At 33.8% G+C, this 16,201-nt stretch overlaps 2 protein-coding genes across 3 annotated transcripts in view; both read left to right on the top strand.

The window, feature by feature from the left end:
• Rnpc3 (RNA binding region (RNP1, RRM) containing 3) overlaps positions 1-6,744 on the top strand; it is a 28,434-nt gene extending 21,690 nt beyond the window's left edge. Inside the window, exons 11-15 of one of the 2 annotated variants that reach the window (XM_042279765.2) lie at positions 573-667; positions 778-836; positions 3,052-3,184; positions 3,772-3,843; positions 6,669-6,744. In XM_042279765.2, the coding sequence (XP_042135699.1) occupies positions 573-667; positions 778-836; positions 3,052-3,184; positions 3,772-3,828 (344 nt within the window). In that variant the 3' untranslated portion in view covers positions 3,829-3,843; positions 6,669-6,744. Of the gene's footprint in view, positions 1-572; positions 668-777; positions 837-3,051; positions 3,185-3,771; positions 3,844-4,892; positions 5,854-6,668 lie in introns of those variants that run through there. The other variant, XM_042279766.2, reaches the window with a different exon arrangement.
• LOC102904345 (alpha-amylase 1) overlaps positions 6,622-16,201 on the top strand; it is a 51,963-nt gene continuing 42,383 nt past the window's right edge. Inside the window, exon 1 of the mRNA XM_076574857.1 lies at positions 6,622-6,744. The gene's annotated coding sequence lies outside the window, so the exon portion shown is untranslated. The remainder of the gene's footprint in view (positions 6,745-16,201) is intronic.

Below are 16,201 nucleotides of genomic sequence, written 5' to 3'. Positions count from 1 at the left end.
CTAAATGATTTTTTATTTATTTTTTAATTAAATGATTTGCCATTGTTGTTATAAATACCTTTCTCCACAATAATAAGGAATCATCCTCCAATTAATATATTTGAACATAAAATCTAGTTTCCCAAAGCAGATAAATGGCAGTGAATATGAGGAACTGTTAGGGCTTTGAAGACTTTTGTCTGATATTTCTGGCTATTAATTTTGAATGCATTATTCTTATGTTTGAATATGACAGTGACTAGTGATTTGGGAAGTTCATTTTAAGCAGAATAGTAATATAAGTGGTTGTCATCACATATTTAGGATTTTTAATAAAGTGACTCCTCTTGGGGACAAATTTTAATTTTATATAATTGAGAAATTTTAAACAAAAGTTCAATTTTTTTATATAATTCATTTTAGATTTTAATGAATAATTTCATATCTATTTATATAATGTTACTATTATCTGTTAACATTTTCATGAAGCTTATTTTTGCCTTTTTAGCAGTTAAAATTGAATGTTATTTTATCTAAAAAATTGCTGATTGTATTTTAATTTTATATCTTTATTTTGCTTTGTTCTCAAAAAGAAATGGAAAACCTTTCAGTTTTCAGAAGTTATGAACCTGGTGAACCAAACTGCCGAATTTATGTAAAGAATTTAGCTAGACATGTTCAAGAAAAGGTAAGGTGAAACTTGCAATTTGATTTTGTTATTGTACTTTCCCCCCTGTTTTTCTTATTTGTCTGTTATTATTTGTCTTACCTTTTTTTATTATTACTTTCAAATTCTAGGACCTCAAATTTATCTTTGGAAGATATGTTGACTTTTCTTCAGAAACACAGCGGATAATGTAAGTGGCAGACATAATCTCAAATTAATGTGTTAGCTATTACAAATTCACTATGTTATGCTTGTTTTTTTGTTTTTGTTTTTTTTTTTGGGGGCGGTTAAACCCACATGATGAATCATTTGTTCTCTTACATAAATGTCTTTTTAGAAGTATAGAACAGGAATAGATGAATTTCTATATTAATGAGCAAATAAAATTTTTAATATTTTAAATCAGATATTTGTTATAACTGTTCAGTTTTTCCTAGTATGAAAGCTGATAAACTAAATGTAAAGAAATTCTTATTGTTAATATTCTGCTAAATCCTTATTTATACATACAAGTCTTCTAATATATTTTGTCCAAAGCCCTTTGACACTAAAGCATTGCTACTCAACTTTTTTTTTCTTTTTTTCTTTTTGCATTGCCTAATATCTACCTGGAGAGCTTGGTTCATTGGTTTTGTTGGCCCATCTCCAAAGATAGGTTTTTTAGTTGGGTCAGAGCTTATAAATTTGCATTTCTAAAATAACATTAGCTATTTAATTTCTAAGTGAAACCAAATCTTACCTACCTGTGTGTCTTTTGGATATATTTTATGTTCATATGTACAAGTACATACAAGATGTATATTGTAAAGATTATTTTTGTTATTATCTTGCCTATAATTACAATTTGAGTTGAAAGAAAATATCAATTTAGAAAAAGCTGTAGATCCCTAAATGATTGTTTCCTCTGAGACAAGTAATGATGTTTAAAAAAATTTCACTGCAAAAAAAATAATTGCATTGCATTTTCACTTATGTTTACATGTGTGTTCACAAACATGCATAGATGGGTAGTTACACCTGTTTGTGTGTGTATGTGCCTGTATGTGTTCAGCACACATCCTCCTTTTTTAACGTTTGTTTGTATGCTTGAGACAAGTGTTTATTATGGTGATACTTTATTTGTGCTGAAATGTGACTTTATTTGTATGTTAATAAATAAAAGTGCCTGGGGGTCAGAGCTAATAAGAAGCCATTTAGCAGAAGTCTGGCAGTGGTAGCACACGCCCTTAATCCCAATCACATGATAGGCAGATCTCCGTGTGTTCAAGGACACCACCAGCATGCACAGACACACACCTTTAATTTCAGTACCAACCATAGAGACCTGGATGTCTGTATAGACAGGCAGTGACGAGGAGGTCATGTGGTTGGGTTTACAACCAATGAGAAGGCAGAACAGAAAGTCAATAAAAAGACAGACACACAGGAAGTAGGTCTCTTCCTGATGGGAAAGATGACAGCGACAGAGGGGTAAGAAGGTGGTTTTGGTCTTAGCTCTTGGCTGCTGCTCTGACCTCTTGGGCTTTTAACCCTGCATTTGGCTATGTGTTTCTTATTTAATAAAATAATTCAGAATTACATCACAGTTTATATTGGCCTAATACTCACCAAGTTGTGAAGATGGCTTGTCTGGCTGGCCAGTAAATCAGGGGCCATCTGTTTCTACCTCCCTACTTCTGCAGTTATAAGCATATATCACCATGCCCAGCTTTTTGTTTTATGTTTTTGGGGTTTATAATATTAGATCATGTTTTCATTGTAAATTGCAATCTCATTTTTATAAATAGCTTTTAAAAACAGTTATTTCTCGAAAATGTTTATATATGATTGTACTGTATAATAAGATACTGGGAGAGTATACTAGGAATAATATGTGACTTTATCCCTATGCTTGGAAGAGTCATTCTGTGTCCACGTACCATTAATAAAATGATAGCTTTGAGTATCTGATAAGTATCTACCGCTTTGGTCTCTAAATGCTTATAATAATGTAAATTCAACAATATAAACCAATTACCTGGTTTACACGTAAATCACTTGAGTATATAATATTGAACTCATTGCAAGTTGTGTGATAAAAAAGATTAAATAAAAAATTTGAGCTTGCTTTGTTGATAATATAACTCTATTAGAACCCTGGATCATAGTACAACAACAAATTAAGAGTTCGTTTTTATCTTCACTAGTGATATAATTTTTAATTTATGAGCATAATATAATTGTTGCTTGTTAAGAATAATACAAAATAGAATTTTAGAATATCTAGTTTTAATACTTATCTAATAGTTCTGTTGTTACATTGAAATGGCCAAGTTGTGGATTGTTAAAACCTTTGACCCATGGTTTTAAAATTGATATGCTTTAAGTCATAATTACTTTTTTTTTTTTTTTTTTACTACGTCTAGGTTTGATATCCGCTTGATGAAAGAAGGACGCATGAAAGGACAAGCTTTTGTTGGACTTCCAAATGAAAAAGCAGCAGCTAAAGCCTTAAAAGAAGCTAATGGCTATGTTCTTTTTGGAAAACCCATGGTGGTTGTATCCTTTAAACCAATCCATTCTAAATTCTTGGGGATTTTAACAGTGGAGTATAAATAATTAATTTCAAGTTATCATTTATAATAATATCAACAATTGTTATTTAAGGTTGCATTTTTACTTAACAGTTCAACGTGCCTTAGATCAGATGACAAATTTTCTTAATCCTTATTGGAAAATAATATAACTTTTGCAATGTAAGGAAAGTTCAGCCAAGTTTATACATTTATTCAGCTCTGAATTATTGCCTCATGTTAACGTCAAGACATACTATCTAGAAATATACTTGGGGTAATTGGAATGGATTCCACTGTAGTTTTATTATAATTCACATTTCTGCTTTGGTATTCCAATGTCCAAAATATATCATTGCATAACTGTCTTACCGTAAATTCAAGTTTTAAATTAGAATTAGTGAGGGTACAGATAAAAAAAAGTGACAGTTATAAAGAATTAGGAAAATAATTTTAGTGCTATTTTCTATATTAGATATTAGAACTGTATAGTATATATTTTTATGTATTTGATTTTGATGACTAAAAAAATCACTTGTGTTCTCGATGGAAGCCTTAATTTTAATGCATTAGCAGTTTGCTCGATCTGCTAGACCAAAACAAGACTCTAAAGAAGGAAAACGAAAGTGATAGCAATGGATAAAGGTAAGTATGGAGAAAACAGTAAAAGATACAACAGTTTCTTGGAGTAAAAGTAAGGAAGCATAAAATCTTATGGGTTACTAATTTAGATGTATTTTATGAGTTTTTAAGAAAATTGTGGTGTATATAGTTCATTCTCATTAACTTCAAAATTATAATTAGAATGAAGTCAGTTTGTATGTAACAATTTTAGAGAATTTTGTAAAGGGTATGTATTGCTTGTTATTTTGTATATGTCCCTGCATGATAATGTTTTTAATTTCTAACCTATGTTGTACTCACTTGGAGAGCTTGATAAAAAGAGGTTGCTGGTCCTTCCCTCCAAGAGCTTCTGTGTCAGTTGTTCTGAGGTTGGTGACAGGTAGTCCCATTTATCCTGTAATTAAGGAATTTCTCAGCATGTAGTAATTGCAGTACTAAAATTGCAATATCATGGAAGCCAGGACTAGTTGGGTATTCTTACTGACACCAGACCAATTGCACAGTCATTGAGTTCCTAGGTGACAGTGAGGTGTTTGGTCAGGGACGGCACTGAAAACTGAAGGAAACAGTTACTACAGTTCTCCCATGCTGTGTATTTAGAATGATTAACATTCTTTACAAACACGATTATGAGGCATAATTTATTTGGAACACATTGACTACCTATGTAAGTAAGTAAATGATTTCAAGTGGTAGAGCTATAGATTTTAAATTAAGTTGTTATTTTGGGAAATGAGTGGAATACTTCTTTTTTGATTTTTTTGGGATGTGAGTTAGAGATATTTTACTTTTAGTTTTTCTACCCCTTGGACCTGGAAGAACATGAAAATAACTGGTCAAAATTGCTTTTTAACTGGGGGAAAACACTATAAAAATAGAAAGATTTGTTTATTGTTGAATCTCTGAGTTTCTTGGAGTATTTAAGTTTTCTTTCAAGACAATCAGATGTCTCATAAGTACTGTACAGAAAAAATGAAGAATTTCAATCTGTGTTTTAGTAAATCGTTTATAAATCTATTTGCTACCAAGTAGAAAAAAAAAATAAACTACATTCTGCTGTTCTTCTTTAGAAGCATTCCTGCGTAAATACTGCTGTAATACTGTCATACAAGTGTATCCTTTCTTGTTGTATCCTTTTTGGGGCAGTGGTTTTGTTTCATTTTGTTTTCTAGAAATGCTTTGTCTTCCTTCTATCATTTATCCAGATTAAGCAATACTTTTTATACTTCATTCAAATGAAATGGTTCTCAAGTTAGTTTTGTAGCCTGAACAAATATTTTACCTGTATTCTAGATTCACTGTTTAACTTTCTATGTTGTCATATAATCAAGGAGTTTTTTTCAGGGAAAGTTAGTGAATCAGGTCACTTAGTGTATACATATGTTTTACTGCAGAGTATGGTAGTATTTCTTCTCTATTGACTTTCTGTTTCATGATATATCCCATTGAGGTATCGTTCTAGTTTCATTTTTGTTGCTGTGACAAATACCCTGACCAAAAGCAACTTAGGGTAGAAGGGGTTTATTTGTCTTATACTTCCAAGTTACTGTTCATTGTTGTGGGGAAGGCGAGGCATGAGTTTAAAAACTCATATCTACAGTCGAGCAGAGAGAGAATAAACATATAGATCCTCACTTGATTAGTCTGAGCTAGCTTTTTGCTCTCTTACACTGTTCGGGGTCCCTTTCCTAAGGAATGGTGCTACGCAAAATTGGCTGGATCTTGCATCATTTAACATTCAAGACCATCTTATGCTCTCAGACCAGCATAGTCTAGACGATGGTTTATTAGGACTGTTTCCCCAGGTTATTTGTTGTTGTGTCAAGTTGACAAGGCTATCCAGCAGAGTTGTTCTATATAACATGTTCTAAAATTTGTCTGAGAAAGGATCTTTTTTCCCTTTATTAATAACTACATTGAAACTAACAAAATTCCATAAATATCTCAAAGTAGAGTAACAGATACCACATAAACAGTCTAAATGAAATGCCTTTGAGAAGTGGTAGGATTTCCCTTACTCTTGGTCTTTTCAAAACACAAATGAAAAATTAAAAAACTAGATTTAAATATATATGTGTATATATATATATATAAATTTTGATATACATATATAAACTTGAAAAGAATAATAGATAAGACATGTTATACTTCAGATAGCTTAGTAAATTATCTTCTAGAAATAAGAAGTTATTCCAGGCTGTATGATGACTAGAATCTCTCAGAACAGTTAGTGTCAAATTTTCCTGCACATTTAAATCCTGATAACTCTAAATTAGGTAATAATGTATTACCCATTTTCTGACTTAGAGTTTGATTCTAGTATATTATTAATATAGAGAGAACTACCAAGGAAGAGTTTCTATGTAACAATATTTTTAGACTCTTATCTTAGAACTATAAATCAAAGTCACTTGAAATTACATCCAGTATAATTTGAAAGGTTCCTTTAGTAATAGAAAGGACCACTGACAAGTTTAGATGGTACTTTGTTAAAGTGATTGGCCATTGCATACCACCTTAGTCATACAATATTTTTTTAGTAGTAAAATAAAAATCCTCAACATTTTGTTGGAAATGGTGCTAATATAAGTGCTATAAAACTACTCAAAATTCTCTTATTTGTCACCCTAATATTAGAAACTTACCAAAATTGAGATTATATTCTCTTGATATACACAATTGAATTAGTTTAGATTTAAGTATTATAATATTATAAGTAGCAGTCATTAATATATATTTTGTTGTGCTGACATGATTCACTAATTTTCTACATATAAGTATTTGGGCTTTTTAAAGTTAATGAATTGAATTATTATTATTTTTAATGGGCTTTTGTGGTGTTTTAGGTTCCTTCTGAATTCTCTGTCTTTCAAGTACTGTGGAACTATGAGAGAAGAAATTGGCAATCTGGACCTTGGAACTGTGCGTAACAACTTTGAAAGCATTCAAAAGTCTCATATCTTCACATTAGTATTTGGAGATATTTTATAATAGTTTATTGCATATATAATAAATTATTTTCTTCTCAGCAGTGTCTATAATTTTTTTTATTACTTTTTTATATATCTAAGGAATTGTTACTTAGCAATGAATATGAACTATTAATTTTTTAGTACTAACTATACATTTTCCTTTATGATTCTTAATACTTTTATTTTCCATTCTTACCTATATACACATATTTTTACAAGTATTATTTAGGCAATTGTTTTTTTTTTTTTTTTTTTTGGTTTTCCGAGACAGGGTTTCTCTTGTGTAGCTTTGCGCCTTTCCTGGATCTCACTTGGTAGCCCAGGCTGGCCTCGAACTCACAGAGATCCGCCTGGCTCTGCCTCCCGAGTGCTGGGATTAAAGGCGTGCGCCACCACCGCCCGGCTAGGCAATTGTTTTAAGAAGAGTTTCAATTTTTATTGAGACTATCACCGCCCCCTCTCCTGATAATGGTAGATTTATCTGTTAATATTTGTGACCATTTCTAACCTCTAATTTGAATTTTATATCTGTAAACTTAATTTCTGTAGAACCATTGCTCAAAGGTAAACATGTTTCTTATAAATTATTTTGTTCCCTTAGTAAAATGTATTTTTGGTAGAAGAATTAGATTTTTACAAAAGTTCTTATTTGTCACCGGTGAATATATCTTTATCTTTATTTTTATATAGAATATACCTTTACTTTAGAGCGGCTCCCCAAAGGCTGGTTGTGGTGGTATTGTGTTCCCCAAAATATTGTGCACCCTAATAAACTTATTTGGGGTCAGAGAACAGAACAGCCACTAGATATAGAGGCCAGAGAATGGTGGCACACACGCCTTTAATCCTAGCATTCCAGAGGCAGAAATCCGTCTGGATCTCTGAGTTTAAAGCCACACTGGAAACATGGTGACTCATGCCTTTAATCCCAGGAAGTGATAGCAGAAAGTTATATAAGGTGTGAAAACCAGGAACTAACTGGTTAAGCTTTCAGGCTTTGAACAGCAGTTCAGCTGAGATCCATTTTTGGATGAGGTCTCAGAAGCTTCCAGTCTGAGGAAACAGGATCAGCTGAGGAATTGGCGAGGTGAGGAAGCTGTGGCTTGTTCTGCTTCTCTGATCTTCCAGCGTTCACCCCAATACCTGGCTCCATTTAAGATTCCTGCTACAGCTGGTGCTGTCACCGATATGCCCTTGAGAATGATAGCTTCTTCCCTTGTATTTATGGCATTGTAGAATGGGCAGAATAAAATAATTCAATAGGAATTAGAAATAGAGAGAGGTGAACCCTAGGACATGCGGATAATGTTTAGCTGGTCAAGTAGTTAAAGCACCTTTAATAGAGAACAATAAGGAAAATCTTGAGATCTGATGCAGACAGTAGACAAATACAGGAGTTCTTCAATGAGTCACTAAAGAAGATTAAGGTTTAGCTGTACACATGACCTGGATCAGAGTGAACTGGTTAGCTGGATAAAAAGAGAGATGGTATTCAGTAAAATGGGCAAGAAGATTTTAATAAAAATTGAAAACAGTTCTCTCTCAGGTAAATAAGTATACTCTTTGTATGGTCAATTATCAAAAAATTGTTTTGTTTTGAAGTTATATGTGCATAAATAGTATATTACATTATTATTATATAATTCACTCAGAAGATAACTCTTAAAAGCTGCCTTTTTTGTTGTTGTTGTTGTTTTTTGAGACAGGATTTCTCTGTGTAGCTTTGCACCTTTCCTGGAACTCACTTTGTAGACCAGGCTGGCCTCTAATTTACAGAGATCCGCCTGCCTCTGCCTCTGCCTCCCGAGTGCTGGGCTTAAAGGTGTGTGCCACTACCGCCTGGCAAAAGCTGTCTTTTAAGTGGACAAGGGAAATAGGTTTTTAATGGGACATGTGTTAACAAGTTTTTTTTTGTTTGTTTTTTTTTTTTGTTTTTTTTTTTTTTTTTGCTTTTAAGATTGGCAAGGAAATTGGTTTGGTAATGGGGCTGATTAAAGGAAGAAACATTGTAGAAAGGAAAGGACTGTTTCTGAATTATAGATCTTGCATATAAGTAGATAGTTTTAAGAGGAACACAAGTAGCTCATTAATACTAATGCTGTGAAAGACAAATTTTCAGCCTAGATAGTTTTAGTTTGGTAAGCCATATTACATTTTTATTGGCATTAATTATGTTAAATTTTTGATGTTTACATGGCAAATGCCTGAGAATATCATTCTTAAAGAAGGAAAGATTTATTTTATCTTAAAGTTTCAGGGTTTAGTCTGTAGTTTCTGACTCCCATTATTTCTGGAGCTATGGTAAGACAATATAACATGATTGAGGGCCATTTAGAAGGAATTGCTACATCGCAGCAGACAGAAACCTTAAAGAGACAAACCTGAAAGGGACATGGCAAGACACAACTCTTAAGAAAAACCCACAGTGACCAATATTTTCCATGTAAGTTCCTTCTAAAAATTTATAGTACCTCTCAAAATAGTGCAGTGAGTGTTCTGCCTAAGTGCTATCCTTGAATACAGGTTTGGGTTGTGAATTTAATCAAAGGTGAGATTTTCCTAAATGAATATAACAAAAACTGAAGAAGAACCAGGGTCTTGAACATAGGAAGGATAATCCAAGGAATAAAGTGAAAAAGAGATTGAGACAGGCTGGGTGGTGACACAGGCCTTTAATCCCAGCACTCCTGAGACAGAGGCAGGTCGATCTCTGTGTTTGAGAACACTGGTCTACAAATTGAGTTCCAGGACAGCCAGAGCTACACAGATAAAGCCTGTCTCAAAATGCAAAGGCAAAACGCACATAAAAAAAGAGATTGAGACTGTAGAAAATAACAATTCTATATAGATTAATGGTACAGCTGAAGATGGCTTAGGGTTCTCTCCTAGAAGTTGGATTTGGAAATAAAGGAGATACAAGTAGGAATAGAATAAATAAAATTAGGAGTTTTTTAATAAGCTTAATTTTGTGTTCATGTCCTACAATGGTAATAGGAAGTTTCAGTCTTAAATAATACAAACATTATAATTGTGTTTGGTTTTGTTATTTTTTTTTTCTGTTTATTTGAAACAAGGTCTTACAGTGGGACCTAGGCTTTCCTTGAGGTTATAGCCCTTTATCTCAGTCTCTACTGTGGAGATCTCAAGCATATGCCACCTGTCCTGGAGGTAGTAGCATCAGGAATAAAATGCTTTGAATTTAAATACTACATTATAACCTAAATTATAACATGAGGAGAATTATTTTATTCTGTGCCTCATTTCTAAAGGGATAATAGTATCTACAATGTTAGTACCATAAGTTAGTATATAATGTAAACATAAAACAGTAAGATTTAATTAAGAGATTTTAGTTATGCTATCAACTTATTAATCTGTTCTCCATAGATATAAGGAAATATCTGAGATTAAGTAAAGTTTCTTTAGCACATATCTCTGAGGAGCCAGGATTGGCTTTGACTTCCACTGGATTCTGATGGGGTTCCATAGTAAAATGGCATCACCATCATTGGAATGTGTAGTTAGAGGGACAAATTGCAGTGAGGCAGAAGAGCAGAGAATGGATTTTGAAGGAGTGCTCTTGCCCTGTTACAGCAATTATTTGGGGGGAACTAACTGGGGTTCCATGAGAAATAATCAATCCTTTCTGAGAATATATTTTTAGAGACCCAACCACTTAGCACCATGCTCCATTTCATAAAAGATTCTATCACTTTAACGTTATCACACCAAAGAACAAGCCACTAATGTTAACCTCTTACAGGAAGAACTAAAACATGTCAAAACTAGTATCAAACTAACTCAGTTGTAAATTGGTTAACAATCACAAAGTGTTCGAAAATTCCTTAGTCATCCTTCCAATTTAATTATCTCTGAGATGCCCTCTATATTTTTTTACCTCCCTTTCCTCATCTAGAGCTTTGGGTTATTTGACAAGTTTAAGAAAGCATGTATGCAGGTCTTAGGGTTCTAATACTATGAAGAGAAACCATGACCATGGCAATACTTAAAAAGGAAAACATTTAATTGGGGCTAGCTTATCAGTTCAGAGGGTTAGTGCTCTGAAGCTTAGTGGGAAGCATGTTTTTATGCAGACAGACATGGTGCTTGCTAGAGAAGGAGTTGAGAGTTTTACATTTGGACAGGCAGCAGAAAAAGTGAGCCACTGGGCCTGGCTTGAGCATTTGGAACCTCAAAGCCTACCCCCAGTGACACACTTCCTCCAACAAGGCTACACCTACTGCAATAAGGCCACATGTCCTAAAATTTCAAATAATGCCATTCCCTGAGCCTGTGGAATCCATTTTCATTGAAACCACCACAGAGTGTAAGAGAAATAAATAAAATTTGAACCTTATGCTCACCTCATCTCTTGAACATGCTGCCCAAGTTTCTTAGGCATAAAAATGCCTAGACTACTACACAAACCTTTTTTCTCCTGGATAGAACTAAGTCAAGAGTTGCCTTCCATTATGCTGAGTCATCCTTATGACAGTTCATTGTCATTATCTGTGAACCAAAACTAGAGTTGTCACAGAAGAGAAGTAGTGAAAATGTCATTTGAATCTGTAGAAAATGAATGTAGACAAATTTCTAAACAGTCTTATTAAATAAACACCAAGCCAAATAGAGAGGTAATAGACAAAGAGATCAGAGCCAATAGCCACGACTAGCCTTAGCTTACCACCATGCAGTAGCTTCCACAGAGCAAGCTTCTGTCTAAATTGAGCTTTTATTGCCTTCCTGTTCTGCCTTCTCATTGGCTCTAAACCCAGCCACATGACTTCCTCGTCACTGTCTGTTTGTACAGACCTCCAGGTCTCTGGTTGGTACTGGGATTAAAGAAAGGTCTATGTCACCATGTTTGACTGTGTCCTTGACCACACAGAGACTCTGCTTGCCATGTGATTGGATTATGGGCGTGGGCTACCACCACCTGCCATGTTTATGGCTCACTTTGTCCTCTGATCTCCAGGCAACTTTATTTATTAACATACAAATTAAATGTCACATTTCAGCACAAATAAAGTATCACCACAAATGAATACTCGGTTACTTTGACCAAGTCCCTTACTATTTAGTGGAAGAATTAGGCATTATAACTAGTTAAGTGGAGGTCAAATAATGACACTACAGAGGGGAAGTTTTCTCTTAAATACATGACAAGGGGAATTTGTTCTACACAGGGAAAGTATAGCACTAAAAATTCAGCAGAATACTGCATAGGAGGTGTCTGAAAGCATATGCATATGTCTTACCTTGGTGTTCATTGTATAACGCTCAGTTGCATATCTTTTCCCATTTATACCACACATGGCCTGATGGCCAGGCTGCTGTGTAATGATCTAGTCGGGATTAAAGGTTAAGGGAACAGTCACTCCCACAAGAATGTAAATTTACTGTCTCTAGTGGAATTGTATAATCCTAATTAAGTTATTTTCGTACATATTAGCCTGGAAGTTGCTGTTTCTTAGAAAGTTTGGAAAGGAAACACTTAAGAAACTAAGATCAAAAGATATTAATGCATCTTAAAAAAGAAAGGGATGGTTTTTGCCAAGATCTTTGAAAATTTAAAGGCTAGAAGAAACTGAGCACTTGCATGTGATATTCTAGAACTTAGAAAAAGATTCCTATGCAAGATGCTACCTTACTGTGGGGGACCATCCCTCACCTGCACATTTCCACAGAGTACTCGTGAGTAGTAGCAGCAGGAAATATTAGAGGGATAGAGGGGAGAGAACCAGAAAATACAGGCTAGCCTCGAGAGAGCCTGAATCTGAATCTATTGGGCCCCAACTGTCTCTGTGCTAGGGTATTTAAAGGAATGCCAAGGGGTGGAGCAAAGGACCTCCACCCAGCACAGCCAAGTGCAGACCATCTCAGATACCTGCACTCAGGTCCTTGGTCCAGTCATCCTCTATGCTGACCTGGGTAAAGCCACGAGGAAACCCAAATGGGCTCCATCACCGTACATTGCTCACATTAATAGTATCAAGTAATACAGCATTATTATATACGACATGTGGAAATGATTCTATCAACTTTGTAATCTTTTAATTTTTAAATTACATTTAGATTGTGAGAGTGTGGTATGTATTTATGTGGGTATGTGGGTGCACACACCTCTTTGCTACCGTGTTGGTACCAGAGTTCAATTTTAGCTTTTTTGGGCTTCGAAGAAAGCACTCTTACTGAACCATTTCTATGGTTTCCTAGTAGAAAGTTTGAGGGTGAATAGTTTATTTTTTCCTTAAAAGAAACAGGGAACTTGCCGGGCAGTGATGGCGCACGCCTTTAATCCCAGCACTCGGGAGGCAGAGCCAGGCGGATCTCTGAGTTCGAGGCCAGCCTGGACTGTAGAGTGAGTTCCAGGAAAAGGCGCAAAGCTATACAGAGAAACCCTGTCTCGAAAAATCAAAAAAAAAAAAAAAAAAGAAAAAGAAAAAAGAAACAGGCAACTAAAATTGGTAACAGCATGTACCCTGTTACCTCAGTACTCTAGAAATAGAGGCAAGAGGATCTGGAAGTCCTGGCCAACCTTAAATTTTACTAAATAACTCATGAAATTTCCATGACAAAATATTCCAAACACAATATGCTGTATGTCTATTTCTCCCTCTGCACTCTAGGACAAAACACATGAAAGAAAAACTAAACAAGTTTACAATCTAAAAAAGATCATGCAATGTTGATTCTTCTATTATAACTGAAAGCTTCAACAACATAAAAATTTGAAGATTCTTCAAATTTATGAATATTATCATTACTCAACATGGGTCAAAGCAAGATTCTCTGAGGAAATCAAGTGTTTTAATAGATTGGAAATGAGAAACTTAATTATGAGATATAATTAAAGGAGTGTATAAAGGTTACTGATTTTAGAAGGGAAGGCTAATTTAATAGCTTTGTACTTTCAGAAGCTTTTAGATGGAGTAAACAGGTAGAAGAAAATAATAAATCCACAAACCTGCTTCAGAGAAAAGATTAATGCAATTAATATTCTGTCCTACCCACACTGCTGAGATAAAAGACCAGTGACCAACATAGTATCATTAAATCTCTCAAATATTCACCAAATTGTGAAAAGATAACATTTTGAACATCTCAGTAAATTTAGTGAAGACACGTGCATAACTTAACAGGCATATATGATGTAATGATAATATAGGCAACTTAAGAGTGGGAGGGGGCATTGGAGGGTAGCTGGAATGGATGAGAGTGGGGGGAAGGTGATGTGATTGTTTTGTGGCCACCAGTTCAGCCATGTGGTATTTATTTTGGGAGATGCAGGACTTGTTCAGCTTTTAAAAAATAGTATTGCTAATAATAACAACATAAAATGATGGAAACAGAAAAGATTGACATTCGTGTCTAATAAAAATTTAGGAAACCAAGAAGAGATGTTTACCAGCTTCAACTTTACTTAATGCTGAAGAACTTAGTGAATGTCTTTATCTGAAATTAAGAACAAGGCAAATCTTCACAGAATCACCATTCCTATTCAAGTCTTACTAACATAGGCAGGATAATAATAATAATGATAATAATGGCATGAATATTAGGCATGAGGAAATGAAGCTGTTCACATTGCATGTTGCCATGATAATTGACAGAAAATTTAAGAAATAGCAAAATGGCTCTCACAGTGTTAAGCAAAGTTGCTAGATTTGAAAGCTAGTGTTCATTAACAAAAAGCTATTAAAATTGAGTTTTGTTTTAAAGTATCATTTCAATAAGTAATCACCAAAATGTGCTTGACCTAAATACTGCAAACCTAACATGGTTTATTGATATACTATGTACATTATTCAGAAGACTTTAGGATATCTGTTTTTCCTCTGATTCATTCTCATTCAAATATCACAGATACTGTTTTTATGCTGACAAAATAACTCAGACATCTTTGTAAAAACAGCAGAAATACAGAATTCATATTTGACAACTTCTCCATAAACCCAAGACTTCAAAACTCATCAACATGAGTTTTTTTTTTTTCCAGAATAAAAGACAAAAATAATTGAACATAATTCTAGGGACTCATTCCACATAAATTCAGCGAACTTTGACACAGTGAATTGCCAATTCAGTAGGCATAAATTAGTGTCTTGGTGTTTTCTTAAATATATCTGTGCACAAAATAGAATATTTGAACACCATTTAAAAACTATATATTGTTCACACAGAAACATTCAAGATGTGCCTATTGTAGAATGGAAAACTAAAAATTAAAAACATAAGATAAAATCACTGACTACAGTTAAGCAATGAATTCATATGCCACCACTTTTTGGATTCATTTAAGGGATGGATTTCAGACAGTATTTTGCATTGCAAAAGCACTTAATAAAGAGACAATTGATAGAGAAACATTTTTGTAAAAGCATATCTTAATGGCAATTGTATCTAAAACAATGGGCATCATACAAAAATGAGGAACAAATATGAATAGACACTTAATTCAAGGACTAATGGGTGCAGGTTAGCACCCAAATGTTAATATTACATGCAATTGAGAAATAACTATAAAGACAACAAGCTTAAAACTTACTGTGACAGCATATTCAAAAAAACAATGTGAAGGCGGACTCTAGGATACACAGGGTACAACTAGTCAGAATTCAAAAGTAGATGAACAAGTTGAGTACAAAATGATGTGAGAGTTTAGGATACCGTAACTTTATTCTGTATTGTGGTTCTAGTTAAAAAGGTACTTTCTAAAAACTATAGATCTTTACATCAGACAACAGATTTTACTGTATGAAATTTTCATAATAAAGTATTTGTCCTGTTTATACCCTTTGTGATGTGTGTATATCCTTGTGATAAATAGTATAGAATTTCTCATGATAAGCTTTGATCCACCTTGAGTATCTTTGTTATTAGATACCAAGCTATTAGCAGACATTAAACATGTAATTTTCTCCCTTAAAGTAATTTCCTTTGAGAATGCCTTTCAAGGATTTTTCTAAATCTGTGATTTATTTTATGTATGAAGTGTCTTCAGTTTGGGTGGAAAGCCAGGCTCATCACTGATTTTTATTTCTGTAAGCCCATTTGAGGATATTTGTTGTTACTATTGATATTAATTGGAACATTTTGCCTGTATCTGCAGCTGGTTCATACATCTCTGAACCTTGAATTCCATGTTAACAGTATAAACACCAACTTAACAGTACTGTTTAGCAGAAATGTCCATATAAACATTTAAAACTTTTGTTACTACTGCTACTTATTATATGACATATATATTATGTCTGTGAGTGTCTGTGTGTGACAAACTTTACAAAGTAATTATATTATAGAAAATATGTCATTTCTGGGAACATTGAAAGCAGTGTCCCACTTTAAATTCAGGAAAAGCAAACAGTTATGTTGCTAAAGGGGTTTACCAAAAAGAATCACTATTA

The sequence above is a fragment of the Peromyscus maniculatus genome, chromosome 6 (genome assembly GCF_049852395.1).
Source record: "Peromyscus maniculatus bairdii isolate BWxNUB_F1_BW_parent chromosome 6, HU_Pman_BW_mat_3.1, whole genome shotgun sequence".
Classification (NCBI taxonomy): Eukaryota; Metazoa; Chordata; class Mammalia; order Rodentia; family Cricetidae; genus Peromyscus; species Peromyscus maniculatus.
This window is presented reverse-complemented; position numbering and strand designations above follow the sequence as displayed.